The sequence below is a fragment of the Zea mays genome, chromosome 6, assembly GCF_902167145.1.
Source record: "Zea mays cultivar B73 chromosome 6, Zm-B73-REFERENCE-NAM-5.0, whole genome shotgun sequence".
NCBI classification, from domain to species: Eukaryota; Viridiplantae; Streptophyta; class Magnoliopsida; order Poales; family Poaceae; genus Zea; species Zea mays.
In genome coordinates, this window is record NC_050101.1 from 95,115,347 (window position 1) to 95,137,676 (window position 22,330).

Consider the following 22,330-nt stretch of genomic DNA (forward strand, 5'->3'; position numbering starts at 1 on the left):
CCAATGAACCCACATGGGACTGAATGTACCTAACCAGTCCATTCCGAGAATAAGATCATAACTGGAGATCTGTAACACTTTCAGGTCGGATGTGAACATGTATTCATTGAGGTACCATGTAACCTGAAGCACTTCCTTGTCAAAGGATAGAGAAGAACCATTAGCGACGCGAACTAGAAGGGGCTTAGCCACAGCCTGCATATGAGGGAGATGGGTAGCGACACGATCGCTGATGAAGGAAGCTGAACTGCCCGAATCCAGCAGAACCAATATCTCCATACCAGCAATATGACCCAGAAATCTTGTAGTCTTGAGAGAATCGGAACCAGAGATTGTTATAAATGAATGCGACACAAATAGGATCAATCACAGAGAAGACACGGATTTAACGTGGAAAACCCCTCCAAAGTGAAGGGGAAAAAACCACGGGCGCCGGCAGGCAACTTCTCACTATTTTCGGGTGGTTACAGATCGCAGGAGATTTACAATTGAGATAGATATCTCCTGCGGCTTACAAAGATATTTATAGAGGTGAAACCCTAAAACGATCCGTACTGCGGGGGGCTCCGCCCCCCCCACCCCCCAGGCGTCCCTGCGCTCCGGCCCAAGCCTCCCGGCGACGGGCCTCCGCTTCGCTCGCCAACTTGGCCGCCTTCTTCAGAATTTGGATCACAAACTCAACAGAGATTGCTGCTTGAGAAATATTAAGCATGTGGACCTCCTCAAGTGCCTGATCCACTGATTGATCCTCATCATCAGAAAAAAATCATGAACTGCCACAACTCTTCGACTAAGTGAAGTTGTACAGTTTCAGCACACTTGTGGCTGCGAGCATATATCAAGCCGCACTTGTAACACAGACCTTTAGCCTTCCTGTAAGCATACAATGTGGCCAGTTTGTCCTCGGTGGAATGAGACTTGGTTGGCACCTTAGGAATTGAAACCTCCAGCTTGGAAGGAACAGGCACACGACTGTCTGTCCCCATCGAAGCGACAAAAGGATATTTGTTGAACCCTTTGGATGAAGTCTTGTAGTCACGCGATTTGTTCGCCTCGCGCACTTCCTCCTGCAACTGAGCAAGCACATAGGCAATATCGAGATCGTGGGGTCTTTGCATTAAAACAGCAAAACGAACATCATCCCTTAACCCATCTATGAATTTAGTGGTATAGTAAAGGAAATCAGCATTAGGCTGGTAGGCATTTAACTGATCTACTAGTTGAGAAAATTGGTCAACATAATCAGTAACACAAGAAGTTTGTCGTATATGGAATATGGCGGAACTATCTAAGAAGGATTTCGTGCTGGTCTTTGCCAAACCATTCCATAACCATGAACCCAAATTCTGACCACGACACCCGATGCAATTTGTGTTCGACAGACTGAATCCAACGAGCCGCTGGGCCCGAAAAACTCATGGTTGACACTTGAATCCACACAGCAGGATCAACGCCATACATATGAATGTAATTCTCACATCTTTTGTGCCACAATTTGGGGTGTGTGCCATCAAACTCAGGGAAATTAAATTTGGGCAGTTGACCTAAGTAACTAGCAAATTGGGTACCATAAGCACGACTACCAAAGGCTGAATGAGGTGGTGGATATGAATGACCAGGAACACCCTTGCGAGACATAGTGGAATGAAATTCAGATTCCCTATGAGGAGATGAGTGTATACGATTGGCGGGGAGGTGGTTTTGGGTGTATACACACCCGAAACCAGGCTCCCGTGGAGGTGGGTCGATGCAGTGCCCAATGGGGCCATCGGCGTTCGTCGCGGAGGCAGGTGGATGCCCCGCCTTCGAAGGGTGAACGCCGAGCACGCCATCTGGTGATGGCCACTGAAGCGCACCACGCTCCAGGAAGTGAGACACCTTGGAGATTTCGGCACGCACCGCATCGATGGAGGATTTGATCCGAGGCCGCCAGGATTCGAAGGAAGAAGTGACAGTCTCCAGATTGGCGACACGGGTCGTCGCTTCTGCCGTGAACTCATCCAGTCAATGTTGCGACGCTGTCTCCATCTCAGCGACTTGGGTTTGCCACCGATCCTCCACGGAATGTTGTAGATCGATACAGAAGGAATCGATGGCGGCGTCATCCAACTTCGCGTGAAGAACCGCGATGTCGTCGGAGTGAGCGGCCACCGATGGGCTTCCAATCGCTCGCAGAGTTGTTGCAGGATCTTGGATTGTGCGGCGATATTCTTCGATTGGGAGTCGATTTGTTTGGATTGCGCCGCCAAAGCCGCTGCGATGCCCGGATCTGCTACGCCCGCCATTTTTGCCCGCCGTGTGAAGTACCCGGACTCCGCCAGACCCAAGATCGGTAGTCTGATACCAATTGTCAGCACCACATCTATGCTGATTGGAAGAGTTGGTAGAGAAGAAGGGATATGCGAAGGAGATATGGAGGAAAGCTGTGTGTTCTTAGTTGCTGCAATGTTTTTCCCCCTGTCTTAGATACATCGACCAGCCATATGGCGACACAGCGTCACAGCTTACACCGGCCCACTGCCGTCACACAACCCACTTTGAGCCCGTGTACAAGGAGTTAGGCCTCCGAACTCTACGACTTGTCTTCGGTTCCGCGCCCTTGCGTACTTGGTCCGACCCATGAGCATCTGTAGACACTGCCCTGATTCTAGAGCTTCTGATCACTGAGGCTCTGATCCGCATAATAGACATCGCCATCATTACTAGGACAATGGTTGTTGTAGAACGTGGTGGGGGTTATTAGGTATGAAAAGGGATAATTATTCGGATATCATTTTTTGGTTTTTTTCTTTTGATACCAATAAATGGGATATAGAATCTATTGTATAAATTTGTATTCTTTTAGCATTAATCTTGTAATGATTTATAAAAAGTAAACTTCACATTTATCATATTTTTTCAAATGATACAAAATTAAGTTTTATATTTTTTCTGTTTTGTTGTTGTAGGGAGCAAATAATGCATAAAACAATTTATATGGGAATTGTTAAGACAAATTTAGTATTTTAAAATAAAAACATATAAAATTTAATATTGATCTTTTTTATGTTATCAAGCAGATTATTATAAATAAGAATAAAATTTTACGTCTCTATCTATAATGTTATATTTTGTTTATTTTTTGTGAAATGTGAGTGCGCTTTCTGTTGGGGGCCTTCGGCTTACGAAGGTCCTCAAAAACAGGATTTAACAGTATTTCTGGAGTATAATGTGTGAGCAGGTATCTTCGGACTCAAGTCGGTATCGCGACAGAAGACCAGAATAATACGAAGGTCGATGCAGCGCCGAAGATGTGAGCAGGAAAGCTTCGGCGTGGTAGCAGAAAATGAAACCGACTTAGAGATGAAAAGGCTATTCAGACCTCGATAGACTACTATAGAATTATTATCAAATGTAAAGGGTATGAATGTAATTTTGTATGGGCTGTGTCCCGTGCCTATAAATAGGTGAACAGTACCCCCGTACTGTTCACGCTGATTTGGCATTCGCTTTTGCGTCACGCTTGTACTTTCATCTCCTTCAAGTTGAAGGTACATTTGTAATCCAACGTTATTTCTGTTTATACATGATAAGTAATATATAATTGCTCATGTTGTCCTTTATATTCCTTATAATTCATCCTTCGTCATTGTATAATGTATTTATGAAGGTACGCCCTTCATAACCTTCGTCCGAAAACCATTATATCCTAAGGGGAATAATGCTTCGAAGGACGAAGGACTTTACCGATTAACATTTTCTATGTTGCCTTGTTCTTGACTCATAGCATTTGAGAACAAGTCCCCAACACTTTCCATATGATAAGGCTCTAGAAACCTTTCTAGGAATCTGGAGGCTAGTTTGAAAACTTAATTTTTTTTCAAAATTAGAAATGATTGAGAGAAAATTTAGTTCGTTTTCATCTTAATCTCCTCTAACCTCTAAGCGAATTTGAGTTTTTACTTTTTAAACTAGTCCGAAATATTCCTACCCCCGGTGGCAGTACCAACCGCTTTGGCCTCCAAAATCTAATAGTGAGCTTGCACCCACGGTTCTAGTAGGCAAAAACAAAATCACATTTGTATTCCTCTTGTCATATTGTGAGCTTGCACCCACGGTTGTAGTAGTGAGGCAAATATAGCATGGATACCACGATTAACACGTTTGGTACTAACGTCCTCGTCAAAAAGTAATACATTGGCATAAATTAACAGATATGGGCATCCCATTGTGGTAGGCAGGAATGGCAGCTTACTGTCCATTTTAAAAAAAGAATAACTTAATTATTTCCGGCTATGCATGACTAGCTGTCTAGTACATTAAAAATTTTAGATTCAAACAAAGACATAGTCACACTCACATATGCCACAACCATATAACATGACAAATTACAAACACAATCAATTATTAAAGTTCTGACCATTTTTAACAAAGATCTGTATCATTGCGATTGCGACTTTGTTGATTTGCCTCTTACAACTACTACAAGAACGGTTAGAAAAAATGATGATATTGAAACACACCCGTTCAATTTTTAGAGAAAATGATGATATCGAAATACTACACTTATCTATTTACCCATTGTTAATTCTACAGTTTTACCACTATTAATCATTATTATACCTTAAAGCACGAGTTTCGTCTTATGTCGTCCCTCTATTCTGGCACTTATTGTTCTCTACTACTACAACCCATATCCATTTGTGTTAAGCAAAAGAAAATCTTGTAATATATATACTAATATTTTGAAAATAAAAAATATAATCATGTTTAAATAACTATTTTATTTATGTAAAGTCTATATCTATATGATATAAAAAACCGTGATAATATATAATCACTAACCACTAAAACTCTATATAATAAGTGCATGTTAGTATTTACTCTATTTTGTTATTTAGTTTTAAAATCTAATATTTATATGCACTGATTTATCTTTAAAAGTACTTTTATAAAAATATAGATGTATTAAAATTTTATTTATATTAAAAAATATTGATTAAAACTATATTTTAGAGACGTGTGGTTGTGCTAAACGATAATTAATAGAATACCAGATAGATTACTCCTTGAGTCGTTAGGTGTGCCTGATGTGAGACACACTCACTGTTTCACACAGTCACACACTCCCACCTTAATTCTCCGAGGAAACGCCAGAGCAAGCGGCAGCGGCAGCGGCAGCGGCAGCCAAGAGCAGGCGGCAGCCCAACCCCAGGTCCCCAAGCAAAGATGCTGTCGTCTTCCACCTCCACCCTACGCCTCCACCAACCAACCCGCCCCCACCCGCCGGCTGCGGCCGCGGGAGGCGCCACCCACCTGACCTCCCCGCGGCGGTGGCGCGGGCACTCCCCGGCGCCCCTCCGCGCGCTGGACGCCGCCCAGCCGTTCGACTACGAGTCCCGCGCGGCGGGGCCGCTGGAGGAGCGGCAGCGGCTGAAGATCGCCATCGTGGGGTTCGGCAACTTCGGGCAGTTCCTGGCGCGCACGTTCGCGCGGCAGGGGCACACGCTGCTGGCGCACTCGCGGACGGACCACTCGGCGGCGGCGTCCGCGCTGGGCGCCGCCTTCTTCACCGACCCGCACGACCTGTGCGAGTGCCACCCGGACGTGGTGCTGCTCGCCACCTCCATCCTGTCCGCGGAGGCCGTGCTGCGGTCGCTGCCCCTGCACCGGCTCCGCCGCAGCACCCTCTTCGCGGACGTGCTCTCCGTGAAGGAGTTCCCCAGGAACCTGCTCCTGAGCTCGCTGCCGCCCGGCTTCGACGTGATCTGCACGCACCCCATGTTCGGGCCGGAGTCGGCGCGCGACGGGTGGGACGGCCTGCCGCTGGTGTTCGAGCGGGTGCGCGTCGGGGACTGCCCCGCGCGCCGCGCCCGCGCCGACGCGTTCCTCGGCGCCTTCGAGCGCGAGGGGTGCCGGATGGTGGAGATGTCCTGCGCCGAGCACGACGCGCACGCCGCCGAGACCCAGTTCCTGACGCACACCGTCGGGCGGATGCTGGCCACGCTGGAGCTGCGCTCCACGCCCGTCGACACCAGGGGGTACGAGACGCTGATCCGCCTCGTGGACAACACCTGCAGCGACAGCTTCGACCTGTACAACGGCCTCTTCATGTACAACAAGAACTCCACCGAGCTGCTCAACCGCCTCGAGTGGGCCATGGACTCCGTCAAGAAGAGGCTCTTCGACGGCCTCCACGACGTGCTCCGGAAGCAGCTCTTCGAGGGCTCCCCGCACGCCCCCAACGTCTCCTCCTCCTCCTCCAACGTGCGCAAGTAGCCATCCTCCCAATGTCATATGTTTATTAGTAAAAAGTAAAAGATCCAGCCCCAATTCTCCTTCTCTTCTCCGACCACCACCGTGCTTGCCTGCCGCTCATGTCACGGTCGACAGCCTGTATCTGTATCTGTTATTGGGAATTTGGCAGCTGGCCGTTGGGATTTGTGATATGGTGATGTAGAGAATGAATAAAGCGGCAGTCTTTGTGCATTGCGAGTTCCTGATAGCAGGACGAGGGAAGATCAGAAGCAACCTCAAATAGCCTGCTGCTTGCGTATGTTTTGCACTGAGGATCTTGGATCAGGAGCAATTTCCAGCCAAAAACCAGATGGCTTTTGGTCTCTTGTGTGTAAAATTTATAAATTCTTTAATAATACACTGATAAATTTGAAAGAAAAAAAGTTATATCATATAGAGAAGTTGAGCTCAATAACTCTGAATAATATTTTTGGCTAGATTCGTCGTTGTCATTGTGGGTCCATGGACGCTGCTGATTACGGTTGGTAAGCTGCTTTCTTGATTGACAGCGGTGTCAGGAACACTGCTAGGGATCAAAAAAGTACTATTGCCACTAAAAAAACAAAACGGTGTGCTTTGGCTGCACCACCGTGGAACACTGCATCTGAGACGAAGGTTTGGCATGGATTGGAATGGGATCTATGCTTCCTTGGATCTGTACGAGATTCGTTCGAAACGGCGTGGCCCAGGGTCGGGTCTGCCTGTCTACAACAAAACACAACGTTGTTGTTGTTGTGGGGGCTGCGGTAGGTAGGAGGAGTATATATACTTAGGTTTTAATGGTGTTGTTTCAGTCTCTCAAGGGCCAGATTAGGATTCTTATCCTTTGGGTTTTCGACTTGCGGTTGAGTGGTCTCTCGGCAGCTCCAAGAGCTGGTGGCTGGTTCCCTGACCCTGCTCAAGCTGTCTCTGTCTGGTTTTCTTCTCCTCCTTTTTTCCCCTTCCTTTTCCATTGCTGCTCAGCTCAACCGGATTCCCTGAGCTTCTCTCAAGCTCTCTTGCCGTTCTTCCCAGCGCAAGGAAAACGTTTTCGCTGTCGATGATTAGTTAGTGCCACTGTTATGGTGGGCCTTGCCGGCGCTAAACCACGCTATGGGAGTGAGAAACTAATGGGCCTAAGGTTCAGCCCAAAGGCTGGACCTTATCTTGCAAGTCACTGAAGCCTGAAGATGTATGCCAGGGCAGATTCAATATAAGAGGCTCTCGCAGGAGTAAAATGTGGCATCATATTTGATGGTATATTTAGGGGTGGTAATGGGTCGCGATCAAAATACATACTTCTTCGCAAAATGTTAGGATCATAAATAAGTTTTAGTTCAAAATTGTATAAAAATAGAGTCTGATCCTAACCTGATCTGATCCTTAAATTTTATAGTGTAAAATTTAGAGGTCATTGTTATCCCTAGATATATTTGGTGGTATAATGCAACGGGAGAAGGTATTGGCAAGCCAATATGATGGACATTCCCCCAAAAAAATTTAAAATTGAAGTGAACATATAGCTCACATACTAGATATTAAATTATAGATGATATGTCCTTATCTTAGTCAATAGGCTGAGAAAAATATGAGTTGAAAATAAAATGTGCCCCTTTTTATAGCTAACTCGGTTGTGCGTCCTCTTTAACTAGTGAATTAGTCTAATTTAATAATAGAAGAGATATACCCTTTTTAGACTAATTTACTATATCCTCACTTTTCTCGTTATATGACTAGCTCAAGTGCAGCTGACTACAGGGTTGTGAGTTTATGTAGCGAAGCAGTCAAATACACGATGTATAAGGTATGATGCCTCGTTAGGGTCCTAAGACGGTCTGCAACAGTATACCTAAAGTTTACCTCAAAATATTGTTCTACACTGCAAACTGCACTGTTCAAAGTGAGTGGGTCTGAGAATGGATAAGCTACTGGAAATGGGGACTGACATACATTGAAGACTGTGTTCCCCTAGTGTCCAAGGAGGTATCCACTACAATGCCTCTAGGGCTTAGCGTACTTTGGAAGGAGCAGAGATTGGAGCGAGTGAGGGGACAAAGCTGATGGCCTTGCATGCAATCATATGTTCTTATGTCTAGCTAGTATAGTGGGATACTACACAACACAATCCGGAGGTTGTTTCCAAGATTATTAGATGTTTTAATGACCACAACGTTAGCTTTTATTGATTAGGGAACAAATGATCAACCATCGATATGTTGGTGTTATATTGATGTGCCACATTAGCAAAAACCACTTTTGAAAATAGAGCGAACCCAAGAAATAATTTGACTAGAGACAGACTAATAATGATCATCAAAATAACCTTACATTTCTTGTTGCGTGAGAGCGTGAGAGCCTTATCATTCACTTGAGGGCATCAATGGTGAAAAACAGGCTGAAATCATTGACAACATTTTTTTAATGATGTCATGTGATCTCAGTCGGCACTACCTGTATTTGCCCTTGATTAAGGTCATGTTTGGTTTCAATTAGTCCTAAAACTAAACTTTAGTCCTAGGACTAAACTTTTAGTCCCTACCTATTTGGTTCTAGGGACTAAACAGATTTTAAAGTCATTAAATACGCTGTCCAAAGACTCAAATACCCTTGGAATACACTTACAACATTAGTTGCTCATACAAATATGCTCTCACAACCGAATATTATAGAAGGAAGGTAAGGGCAACAGGATAATTTGGTCTTTTAGTCTCTTTTAGCACCTATGTGAAGGACTAAACACTAAATCATTTTAGTCCATATTTTAGTCCTAGTATTTGACAAAAAAAGGGACTAAATAGGACTAAAAACTAGAGACTAATCTTTAGTTCATCTAACCAAACACCCCCTAAAATCACCTTAAGGCCTTCTTTTGGGATCAAAGGATAATTTTCTGAAATATTATTTTCCTGTGTTTTTAAACTAATTCTTATAAAATTTCTATACCATTTTTCGTGAAATTCTTGTGTTCCAAATGAGCCCTAAGATGTAATTCAAATGATTTTCAATAAGGCCCCGTTTGTTTCGTTGGAATTGAATTTCATTTTAATAATTATAATTTAGACAAAACTAATTAAGTTCATATATTTAAATATTTAATATATTTGTATATTATCCTAAAATGAGAGAGATAGTTATATACTATATTTATGTTATAGCAAAGCAAGTAGAAGAGTGTGCTATAAGTTGTGCATTGGAAAAATAACATATAAATAGAACCTTGGTGCACATAGTACACATATTTAATCATACTCGTCCATGTCAGGTTTAACGCTACTTCTTACCATGTATATTTTATAAATAACATCCTTCAAGCAGAATAAAAATAGAAAAATACATAAGATAAAAAGGGATAATAAATTTGATATGAATAATTTTGATTTTAATATATATATATATACCATATGCACCACCATGCTATGTGTACCTGGTGCGCTCCCTTTCAACAATTCAACGGATAGAATATGTCGGTACCCTGAATCAGGGGTACCCTCTACTACAGTATAAATACGTTGTACACGTACGACGTCTCCTAGCCGTACGGTGAACAGCACCTGACCCCACCACATGGGCAAGTCTAGGGGCACCACGTGGTGAGAAAAGATGATACACCCCGGGATGTATCACTGGGACCGGACCTCTACGGAGGAACACCGGACCCCTGTACGCACAACCCGGACCCCCGATTACGGCCCGGGTCTCCCATGAAGGCGTGTCGGGTCCCTAGGATGGACCCAGGTCCCTCCGAGTAAGGTCCGGACCACAGCAAGGTCCCGAGACAGGGGGGACCCCGGCATGAACAAGGGTCCGGTGCTGACACGTGTCCGGGCCTTATCCTGTGCACTTGCGCTCCCCGCTCAGGCGGAGACCCGCTGCTGCCGCGTGGCTTGTGGCCTGTGACATAAGCCAACGGGCGGAGCCTGACGTAAGGCCTCTAAAGCCGCGCGGTCTCTGCATTTATTGCGCAGAGGACGCGCCGTCTGCCCACCATGCTGACAGGTGATGTGTCCTCTCAGCATTTAATGCGTCCTTGCCACTCCGCTGGCAGGCGACGCAGGGCCATCCTGCAGACGGCGCACCTGTCCAGTCCGTTGTCAAACAGTGCGCCCGTGCCGCGCGGCGCACTGTGCTCATCGTCCCTTATACGAGAAGCTTCCCCTACACGTCGATACTATGCAGATCTCCGATGTCAGGGTGCGAGAAGATTGCTCCAGCAGCGAACATTTGTAGCTCCAAGTGATATATCCATTATGTCCCTGCGCCCACATGTCGGGGCTCAGCACCTTTGTGCATGCTCCCCTTAGCTATAAAAGGGGAGGCATGAAACGTTACAACACAGACTCAGAAACACACTTAGTCTCTCAGACTCTCAAGCTCAATACATCACACAGTGGAGTAGGGTATTACGCTCCGGTGGCCTGAACCACTGTAAACCCTTGTGTGGAAAAATGTGGAAAATATACCTATAAAAATAAGTTGAGACATTAATTCTCTACTATATTAAAGCACAAGTTTCAACGATCGTCCTGCATCAATATTTTTCAAAAAACCTACATTTGTTTAAAATCAACCCCCACTCTTATAATCTCTTCTCTACTACTATAATAGGATAGTTTAGTGTGTTGTCCCCCTCTAGTGACCGCCGTACGTCGTCGTGCTTCCCCGCATCTCTGAATTGAACTCCAGCATGCCACACGCAGAAATCGACTCTGCACGCCACACGCCTTCATCCGCTGTTGCAACCTTGGAGCGCGTCGTGAGGATAACTTTCCGCTAACTCCATGCCGAGCGATGCGAGAATAGGCCCCGTGAACTCCGTGTCGAGTGACCCGCCATGTCGCAACCTCCGATAGTGTGCCTGCCACGACCGTCGTCGCTATAAATTTTTGGCATCTAGATCTCCGCGTTAGCGCAGCAAAAATGGTTACCACCACCAACAGCAGGGCTCGGATCTCCTGAGGTGGCGGGCTCTTCAGAGACCCATATTGTCAGTCTGATGCTAGTGTCCGACTGCTTGCCATGACATGTCGAGGTCGGATGAGGACTGAAAGAGAAATGTGCCCTTGGGCCATTTCTATATTGTTTTGGTGATTAAGTGCCCAACACATTCTTTCTAAGTGTTAAATTGTGCCAAAGATTGAAGAAGTGCAAATCATGTAACAAGGTACGTTTCTAGACTTAGTACATTGATTTGGATACTAATTTATTGTGTCTAAGTGCTGGAAACAGGAGAAAATAGATTGGAAAAGAGTTGGCTGTGTACAGCCAACTGCTGCTCAGTCTAGGTGCACCGGACTGTCCGGTGGTGCACCGGACAGTGTCCGGTGCGCCAGACAAGTCCAAGGTGAACCGGCCGCTCTCGGGACTCGACGGTGACGTACGGCTATAATTCATCGGACTGTCCGGTGGTGCACTAGACTGTCCGGTGAGCCAACGGTCGCCAGCGCAACGGTCGACCGCCAAATCCGCGGGCGACGCGTGGCCCGCTCCAACGATCGGCAGGGGGCAACGGACTATCCGGTGTGCACCTGACAATGTCCGGTGCGCCAACGGGCCCGAAGCTGCAACGGTCGGCTGCGCCAGATTAGGAAGGAGATCGCGCACCGAACATGAATAGTGGCTGTCCGGTGGTGCACCAGACTGTCCGGTGCGCCACCCGACAGAAGGCAACTTTGGCCTTCTAAGAATGCCTCCAACGGCTCCTAGTTGCCTTGGGGCTATAAAAGGGACCCCTAGGCACATGGAGGAGTAATCCTAAGCATACTTTGAGTATTCTAAGTCTTCCACACTCCGTCTCCGCGCACTTGATTGACTTTGTTAGTGATTTGAGCTCTGTTCTAGTAGTGAACTCGTTGTGCTTCATTCAAGCTCAAGTCTTGGCTTGTGTGTGTGCGTATTGCTGTGGATTTGTGTGTGTTGCTTCCCACCCTTACTCTTGTGCTTTCACTTGATATTTGTTGTAAGGGCGAGAGACTCCAACTTGTGGAGATTCCTCGCAAACGGAAAAAGAGATAAGCAAAGAATAACATTGTGGTATTCAAGTTGATCATTGGATCACTTGAAAGGGGTTGAGTGCAACCCTTGTCCATTAAGACGCCACAACGTGGAGGTAGGCAAGTGTTATACTTGTCGAACCACGGGATAAACTCGCGTGTCTTTTGTGATTGTTTTTCTGTGATACTTGTGTGTTCGCAAGAGCTCGCTACTTAGCCATTCTAACACTTAACCAAGTTTTGTGGCTATTAGTTGTTGAATTTTACAGGATCACCTATTCACCCCCCTCTAGGTGCTCTCAATTGGTATCGGAGCCGTTCTCTTCACGTAAGGGACTAATCGCCTGAAGAGATGGATCCTAAGGGAAAGGGGATGGTAGTCAACGACAAGGAGAAGGAGTCCTTCCTCAACGAGCCTAGAGATGATAAGCCCACTAACTCTGGCTCAAGTAATAAGTAGAAGGACGAGAAGAAGAAGAGGCGCATCAAGAAGATCGTCTACTATGACAGCGACGAGTCTTCTTCTTCCCCAAGAGACGATGACTATGATGAGAAAAAGAAACCGGTTAACTCAAATTTTTCATTTGATTATTCTTGCATTCCATATAATTCCAATGCCCATTTGCTTTCCATTCCTCTTGGTAAACCTCCACACTTTGATGGAGAGGACTACGCTTTTTGGAGTCACAAAATGCGTAGTCACCTTTTCTCTCTTCATCCTAGTATTTGGGAGATAGTTGAGAGTGGAATGCAATTTGATAGTATGGATAACCCTGTATTCATTAACGAACAAATTCATAAAAATGCACAAGCTACCACTGTTTTGTTAGCATCGTTGTGCAGGGATGAATACAACAAGGTGAGCGGCTTGGACAACGCCAAGCAAATATGGGACACCCTCAAGATATCGCATGAGGGGAACGACACCACCATGATCACCAAAATGGAGTTGGTGGAAGGCGAGGCAGAAAGATTTGCCATGATCAGGCGAGGCACACATCAGAAAGGAATGGGACTTGGACTGCTCGTCTTCCGATTCCGACGACGAAGGACTCGCTGCCTCAGCCTTCAACAAGTCCTCTCTCTTACCCAACGAACACCACACCTGCCTCATGGCAAAGGAGAAAAAGGTAAGCGTTCGTGAAACCCCTAAGTATACTACTTCAAGCGATGATGAATCTAGTGATGATGAAGTAGACTATACTGAATTATTTAAGGGTTTAGATAGATCAAAATTAGATAAAATTAATGAGTTACTTGATGCTTTAAATGAAAAGAATAGATTGTTAGAAAAACAAGAAGATATTTTATATGAAGAGCATGACAAGTTTATTAGTGTGCAAAAATCTCTTGCTTTAGAGGTTAAAAGGAATGAAATGCTTTCTTCTGAATTATCTGCTTGTCATGAAACTGTGTCTAGCTTAAAGAGTATTAATGATGATTTAAATGCTAAGCTAGAAGTAGTTAATAAATCTAGTCATTGTGTAGAGCACGTTGTCATTTGTAATAGGTGTAAGGATTTTGATGTTTATGCATGTGTTGAGCACCTTACTTCTATTACAAAACTAAATGGTGAAGTGGCAAGTCTTAATGCCCAACTTAAGACTTGCAAAAATGACTTTGATAAGTTAAAATTTGCTAGGGATGCCTACACCATTGGTAGACATCCCTCAATTAAGGATGGGCTTGGCTTTCGAAAGGAAGCTAAGAACTTAACAAGCCAAAGGGCTCCCATTCCCAACAAGGAGAAAGGGAAGGCCCCTATGGCTAGTAGCGTTCAAAGGAATCATGCGTTCATTTATGATAGAAAATTTTCTAGGAATGCTCATTATAATAGGAGTTATGATGCTTATGATTCACATGCTATGATTGCTTCAAGTTCTACTTTTGTGCATGGTAGAAGTAGGCCTAGGAAGGGAAATGTTATTCATCATGTGCCTAGGAAAATGCATAATGAATCTACCACTGTTTTTTATGCCTGCAACACTGATTTTGTACTTTCATGTAAAAATAAGAAAGTGGTTGCTAGGAAGTTGGGGGTCAAATGCAAGGGAGACAAGACTTGCATTTGAGTCCCAAAGGATATTGTGACTAACCTTGTAGGACCCAACAAGAGTTGGGTACCTAAAACCCAAGTGTAAATTGTCTTGCAGGTTTATGCATCCGGGGGCTCAAGCTGGATTATCAACAGCGGATGCACAAACCACATGACGGGGGAGAAGAAGATGTTCACCTCCTACGTCAAGAACAAGGATTCCCAGGATACGATTATCTTTGGAGATGGGAACCAAGGCAAGGTCAAAGGCTCGGGCAAAATAGCCATCACAAATGAGCACTCTATCTCTTATGTATTTTTAGTAGAGTCGCTAGGCTATAATCTCCTGTCTATTAGTCAATTGTGCCACATGGGCTACAATTGTTTGTTTACAAATGTTGATGTATCTATCTTTAGAAGGAGTGATGGTTCATTAGCATTTAAGGGTGCAGTAGATGGCAAACTCTACTTAGTTGATTTTTCGAAAGAGGAGGCCGATCTAGATGCATGCTTAATCGCTAAGACTAGTATGGGCTGGCTGTGGCATCGCCGTCTAGCACATGTTGGGATGAAGAACCTTCACAAACTTCTAAAGGGAGATCATGTGTTAGGACTAACCAATGTATACTTCGAAAAAGATAGACCTTGTGCAGCGTGTCAGGCAGGAAAACAAGTGGGAAGCACTCATCACAACAAAAATGTGATGACGACATCAAGACCACTAGAGCTACTACATATGGACCTCTTCGGACCCGTCGCCTACCTTAGCATCGGGGGAAGTAAGTATGGTCTTGTTGTTGTTGATGATTTTTCCCGCTTCACTTGGGTATTCTTTTTACAGGATAAATCAGAAACCCAAGGGACCCTCAAGCGCTTTCTAAGGCGAGCTCAAAACAAATTTGAGCTCAAAGTGAAAAAGATTAGAAGCGACAACGGGTCCGAGTTCAAGAATCTTCAAGTGGAGGAGTACCTTGAGGAGGAAGGAATCAAGCACGAGTTCTCCGCTCCTTACACACCACAGCAAAACGATGTGGTAGAGAGGAAGAATAGGACGCTCATAGACATGGCAAGGACGATGCTTGGAGAATTCAAGACGCCCGAGCGGTTTTGGTCAGAAGCTGTGAACACAGCTTGCCACGCCATAAACCGGCTCTACCTTCATCGCCTCCTCAAGAAGACCTCGCATGAACTTCTGACTGGTAACAAACCCAACGTTTCATACTTTCGTGTATTTGGGAGTAAGTGTTACATTCTAGTGAAGAAAGGTAGAAATTATAAATTTGCTCCCAAAGCTGTAGAAGGTTTTCTGCTAGGTTATGACTCAAATACAAAGGCGTATAGAGTCTTCAACAAGTCATCGGGTTTGGTTGAAGTCTCTAGCAACGTTGTATTTGATGAAACTAATGGCTCTCCAAGAGAGCAAGTTGATCTTGATGATGTAGATGAAGATGAAGTTCTAACGGACGCAATTCGCACCATGGTGATTGGAGATGTGCGACCACAGGAACAACAAGAGCAAGATCAACCTTCCTCCTCAACGATGGTGCAACCCCCAACTCAAGAAGATGAACAGGTTCATCAAGAAGAGGCGTGTGATCAAGGGGGAGCACAAGATGATCAAGTTATGGAGGAAGAGGCACCACGGGCCCCTCCAACTCAAATCCGAGCGACGATTCAAAGGAATCATCCCGTCGACCAGATTCTGGGTGATATAAGCAAGGGAGTAACTACTCACTCAAAACTAGCTAACTTTTGTGAGCATTATTCGTTTGTCTCTTCTATTGAGCCTTTCAGGGTAGAAGAGGCCTTGCAAGATCCGGACTGGGTGTTGGCCATGCAGGAAGAGCTCAACAACTTCAGGAGGAATGAAGTTTGGAGCCTGGTGCTACGTCCCAAGCAAAATGTTGTGGGAACCAAGTGGGTGTTCCGCAACAAGCAAGACGAGCACGGAGTGGTGACAAGGAACGAGGCTCGACTTGTGGCAAAAGGTTATGCCCAAGTCGCAGGTTTGGATTTTGAGGAGACTTTTGCTCCTGTGGCTAGGCTAGAGTCTATTCGCATTCTATTAGCCTATGCTGCCCACCACTCTTTCAGGTTGTTCCAAATGGATGTAAAGAGCGCTTTCCTTAACGGGCCAATCAAGGAGGAGGTGTACGTGGAGCAACCCCCTGGCTTTGAGGATGAACGGTACCCCGACCATGTGTGTAAGCTCTCTAAGGCGCTCTATGGAATTAAGCAAGCCCCAAGAGCATGGTATGAATGCCTTAGAGATTTCCTAATTGCTAATGCTTTCAAGGTTGGGAAAGCCGATCCAACTCTTTTCACTAAGACTTGTGATGGTGACCTATTCGTGTGCCAAATTTAGGTCGATGACATAATATTTGGTTCTACTAACCAAAAGTCTTGTGAGGAGTTTAGCAGGGTGATGACACAAAAATTTGAGATGTCGATGATGGGCGAGTTGAACTACTTCCTTGGGTTCCAAGTGAAGCAACTCAAGGACGACACCTTCATCTCCCAAATGAAGTACATGCAAGACTTGCTCAAGCGGTTCGGGATGAAGGACGCCAAGCCCGCAAAGACACCAATGGGCATCGACGGACATGTCGATCTCAACAAAGGAGGTAAGTCCGTTGATCAAAAGGCATACCAGTCTATGATAGGTTCTTTGCTTTATTTATGTGCTAGTAGACCGGATATTATGCTTAGCGTATGCTTGTGTGCTAGATTTCAATCCGATCCAAGGGAGTGTCACCTTGTGGCCGTTAAGCGAATTCTTAGATATTTAGTTGCTACGCCTTGCTTCGGGATCTGGTATCCAAAGGGGTCTACCTTTGACTTGATTGGATACTCATACTCTGATTATGCTGGATGCAAGGTTGATAGGAAGAGTACATCAGGGACGTGCCAATTCCTAGGAAGGTCCCTGGTGTCTTGGAGCTCTAAGAAACAAACCTCTGTTGCCCTATCCACCGCTGAGGCCGAGTATGTTGCCGCAGGACAGTGTTGCGCGCAACTACTTTGGATGAGGCAAACCCTCCGGGACTTTGGCTACAATTTGAGCAAAGTCCCACTCCTATGTGACAATGAGAGTGCAATCCGCATGGCGGATAATCCTGTTGAACACAACCGCACTAAGCACATTGACATCCGACATCACTTTTTGAGAGACCACCAGCAAAAGGGAGATATCGAAGTGTTTTATGTTAGCACCGAGAACCAGCTAGCTGATATCTTTACCAAGCCTTTAGATGAGAAAACCTTTTGCAGGCTGCGTAGTGAGCTAAATGTCTTAGATTCGCGTAACTTGGATTGATTTATAGCATACATGTGTTTTATGCCTTTGATCAAGTTACTTTATGCATTTATGAGATTTGTTGTTTACTTCTGGTGCTTAAGTTGTGCAAGGAATCCCCGGACCTCACAAGTCCATGTGTGAATGATGCACATATTTAGGGGGAGAAGTGCTACAACTTGACTCTTTGAGACTAACATTTCTGCTTGAGTTTACTTAATGTAGTCTCAAAGGTGAATTGAAAGGGAAAGGTGAACTTGGACCATGCAAAGACTTCCACTGCACTCCGGTATTAACTCCAAGTTCATATCTATACTCTTATTGCCTTTTTGCTCTTAATTGACAATTTTGGTGAGGCAATGGGGTTAAAGGGCCAATAATGATCCCGTTTTGGTGCTTAATGCCAAAGGGGGAGAAATTAAGGCCAAAGCAAATGGATCAGCTACTACTTGAGAATTTTGAAGATAGTAGAGTTAGAACTTTTGATTTGTCAAAATACTCTTATTGTCAAAATTTGGTCTCTTGTGGGGAGAATGTTTGATTATGGGAAAAAGGGGGAGTTTTTGGCTCTTAATCATTTTTACTCTTGGATTATCTCTCTTTGTGCCTAAACATGTGTTTGACTTAGAGATAGGAAAATGATTTTGATTTGCAAAAACAAACCAAGTGGTGGCAAAGAATGATCCAAATATGCCAAATTTGAATCAAAAACAATTCGGTCTTCAATTTGAATCAATGTTGCATGTTTTGCATTTGCTTTTTGATGTGTTGGCATAAATCACCAAAAAGGGGGAGATTGAAAGAGAAATGTGCCCTTGGGCCATTTCTATATTGTTTTGTGATTAAGCTCCCAACACATTCTTTCTAAGTGTTAAATTGTGCCAAAGATTGAAGAAGTGCAAATCATGTAACAAGGTACGTTTCTAGACTTAGTACATTGATTTGGATACTAATGTATTGTGTCTAAGTGCTGGAAACAGGAGAAAATAGATTGGAAAAGAGTTGGCTGTGTACAGCCAACTGCTGCTCAGTCTGGGTGCACCGGACTGTCCGGTGGTGCACCGGACAGTGTCCGGTGCGCCAGACAAGTCCAAGGTGAACCGGCCGCTCTCGGGCCTCGACGGCGGCGTACGGCTATAATTCATCGGACTGTCCGGTGGTGCACTAGATTGTTCGGTGAGCCAACGGCCGCCAGCGCAATGGTCGGCCGCCAAATCCGCGGGCGACGCGTGGCCCACTCCAACGATCGGCAGGGGCACCGGACTATCCGGTGTGCACCGGACAGTGTCCGGTGCGCCAACGGGCCCGAAGCTGCAACGGTCGGCTGCGCCAGATTAGGAAGGAGATCGCGCACCGTACATGAACAGTGGCTGTCCGGTGGTGCACCGGACTGTCCGGTGCGCCACCCGACAGAAGGCAACTTTGGCCTTCCAAGAATGCCTCCAACGGCTCCTAGTTTCCTTGTGGCTATAAAAGGGACCCCTAGGCACATGGAGGAGTAATCCTAAGCATACTTTGAGTATTCTAAGTCTTCCACACTCCGTCTCCGCGCACTTGATTGACTTTGTTATTGATTTGAGCTCTGTTCTAGTAGTGAACTCGTTGTGCTTCATTCAAGCTCAAGTCTTGGCTTGTGTGTGTGCGTATTGCTGTGGATTTGTGTGTGTTGCTTCCCACCCTTACTCTTGTGCTTTCACTTGATATTTGTTGTAAGGGCGAGAGACTCCAACTTGTGGAGATTCCTCGCAAACGGGAAAAGAGATAAGCAAAGAAGAACATCGTGGTATTCAAGTTGATCATTGGATCACTTGAAAGGGGTTGAGTGCAACCCTTGTCCGTTAGGACGTCACAACGTGGAGGTAGGCAAGTGTTATACTTGTCGAACCACGGGATAAACTCGCGTGTCTTTTGTGATTGTTTTTCTGTGATACTTGTGTGTTCGCAAGAGCTCGCTACTTAGCCATTCTAACACTTAACCAAGTTTTGTGGCTATTAGTTGTTGAATTTTACAGGATCACCTATTCACCCCCTCTAGGTGCTCTCAAGGACGCGGACACATGTTGGTCGGTGGCTGCAGCCACGGGCCCCCTCGTTGTGGCACCGACGACGAGGAGGCTGTAGTCAAGCGATGTGGCGCGGGTGTTGTTCCACGTAGGGAGGCGCTATCCGCTCTACATCGCGCCCCATCGTTTCATGGTAGTTAAGGTACCCGTACCACCAACTCTCTGACTCTGACGATCAATCAATCTACTTAGGCTGAGGAGGTCTCGATTGGTAGATGCAGGTGGAGTGCTGGTGGTATGCAAACTGAAAGTCGCCTAGAGGGGGGTGAATAGACAAATCTGAAATTTATAAACTTTAAGCACAATCTAGAAGTCGGGGTTAGCGTTAGAAATAAAGTCGAGTCCGAAAGAGAGGGCGAAAATAAATCACAAGCAAATAGAGCGGATGACACGGTGATTTGTTTTACCGAGGTTCGGTTCTTGCAAACCTACTCCCCGTTGAGGTGGTCACAAAGACCGGGTCTCTTTCAACCATTTCCCTCTCTCAAACGGTCACTTAGACCGAGTGAGGTTTTCTTCTTAATCAACGGGTCACTTAGACCCCTTACAAGGACCACCACAACTTAGTGTCTCTTGCTTGATTACAAGTTGCTTGAGAACAAGAATTGGAGGAAGAAGAAAAGCGATCCAAGCGACAAGAACTCAAATGAACACAAATGTCTCTTCTCTCACAAGCCACTAAGTATATGGAATGAGTTTGGGACTTGGAGAGGATTTGATCTTTTGTTTTGTGTCTTGCAGTGAAGTCTAGAGCTCTTGTATTGAATGCAATGACTGAAAACTTGGATGCCTTGAAGTGTGGTGGTTGGGGGGTATTTATAGCCCCACCCACCAAAATGGCCGTTGGGGAGGCTGTCTGTCGATGGGCGCGCTAGACAGTCCGGTGTGTCAGCCATGTCACCCAACCGTTAGGGTTCGACCATTGGAGCTCTGACAGGTGGGACCCTCGGACAGTCCGGTGGTGCACCGGATAGTCACTGTTCACTGTCCGGTGCGCCTTCTGGCGCTATTCTGACTTCTGCGCGAACTGTCCGCGCACTATAGCGCATTGTTCACCTTTTGCAGACGACCGTTGGCGTTGTAGCCGTTGCTCCGCATGGCACACCAGACAGTCCGGTGGCACACCGGACAGTTCGGTGAATTATAGCAGAGTGGCATTTCCAGAAACCCGAAGTTGAGCAGTTCAGAGTTGATCTCCCTGGTGCACCGGACACTGTCCGGTGGCACACCGGACAGTCCGGTGCGCCAGACCAGGGCAGCCTTCGGTTGGTTTTGCTCCTTTCTTTTTGAACCCTAACTTTAAATTTTTATTGGTTTGTGTTGAACCTTTGGCACCTGTAGAAATTATAATCTAGAGCAAACTAGTTAGTCCTAATTATTTGTGTTGGGCAATTCAACCACCGAAATCATTTAGGAAAAGGTTTGACCCTATTTCCCTTACAATCTCCCCCTTTTTGGTGATTGATGCCAACACAAACCAAAGTAAATATATAAGTGCATAATTGAACTAGTTTGCATAAGGTAAGTGCAAAGGTTGCTTGGAATTAAACCAATTTAAACTTTCATAAGATATGCATGGATTGCTTTCTTTCTTTTAACATTTTGGATCACGCTTGCACCACTTGTTTTGTTTTTGCAAATGTTTTTGGAAATTTTTTTCAAAGTCTTTTTGCAAATAGTCAAAGGTATATGAGTAAGATTTCGAGAAGCATTTTCAAGATTTGAAATTTTCTCCCCCTGTTTCAAATGTTTTTCCTTTGACTAAACAAAACTCCCCTTTAATGAAATTCTCCTCTTAGTGTTCAAGAGGTTTTTACAAACTGAAAGAAGATCAAATATTTTAGATATCGATTGTTGAAAAACAAAAACTACTTAAAATATAGATATCATTTGAGATAGAATTTCTTAGAGGAATACAGATTTCAAAGGTACTAATTGAAAACAACTTTGTTTCGAAAAATTTTGAAATTGTCGTGGTGGTGCGGTCCTTTTGCTTTGGGCTAATACTCTCTCCCCCTTTGGCATTAATCGCCAAAAATGGAGTCTTTAGAGCCCTTTTACTTTCTATCCCCCTTTGGCAAACAATATATGAGTGAAGGATTATACCAAAGTGGAGAGCGATGCGGAGTGACTGCGAAGGGAAATAATACTATGGAGTAGAGTGGAAGCCTTGTCTTCGCCGAGGACTCCATTTCCCTTTCAATCTATGAATTAGCATAATAATTTTCTTGAAAACACATTAGTCATAGCACATGAAAGAGATGATCAAAGGTACATAAATGAGCTATGTGTGCAAAGTATCAATCAAAGTTCCTACAATCAAGAACGTTTAGCTCATTCCTAAGTTTGGTAAAGGTTTTCTCATCTAGTGGTTTGGTAAAGATATCGGCTAATTGTTCTTTGGTGCTAACATAAGCAATCTCGAAATCCCCCGTTGTTGGTGATCCCTCAAAAAGTGATACCGAATGGCAATGTGCTTAGTGCGGTTGTGTTTAACAGGATTATCTGCCATGCGGATTGCACTCTCATTATCACATAGGAGAGGGACTTTGGTTAATTTGTAACCATAGTCCCTAAGTGTTTGCCTCATCCAAAGCAATTGCGCCCATTGGTATACATTTTCATCTACGGACTTACCTCCCATGTCGAGGTCGAGATGCCCATTGGTTCCCATGGGTGTCTTGATGGGCTT

At 45.0% G+C, this 22,330-nt stretch overlaps 1 protein-coding gene across 1 annotated transcript; it reads left to right on the forward strand.

Moving 5' to 3' along the window:
- Positions 1–5,147: 5,147 nt before the first annotated feature.
- On the forward strand, positions 5,148–6,466 carry LOC100281078 (arogenate dehydrogenase). Its single transcript, NM_001153997.1, has one exon. It carries the CDS (start codon positions 5,209–5,211, stop codon positions 6,256–6,258), a length of 1,050 nt encoding a protein of 349 aa, NP_001147469.1. The 5' UTR covers positions 5,148–5,208; the 3' UTR covers positions 6,259–6,466.
- Positions 6,467–22,330: the final 15,864 nt, after the last annotated feature.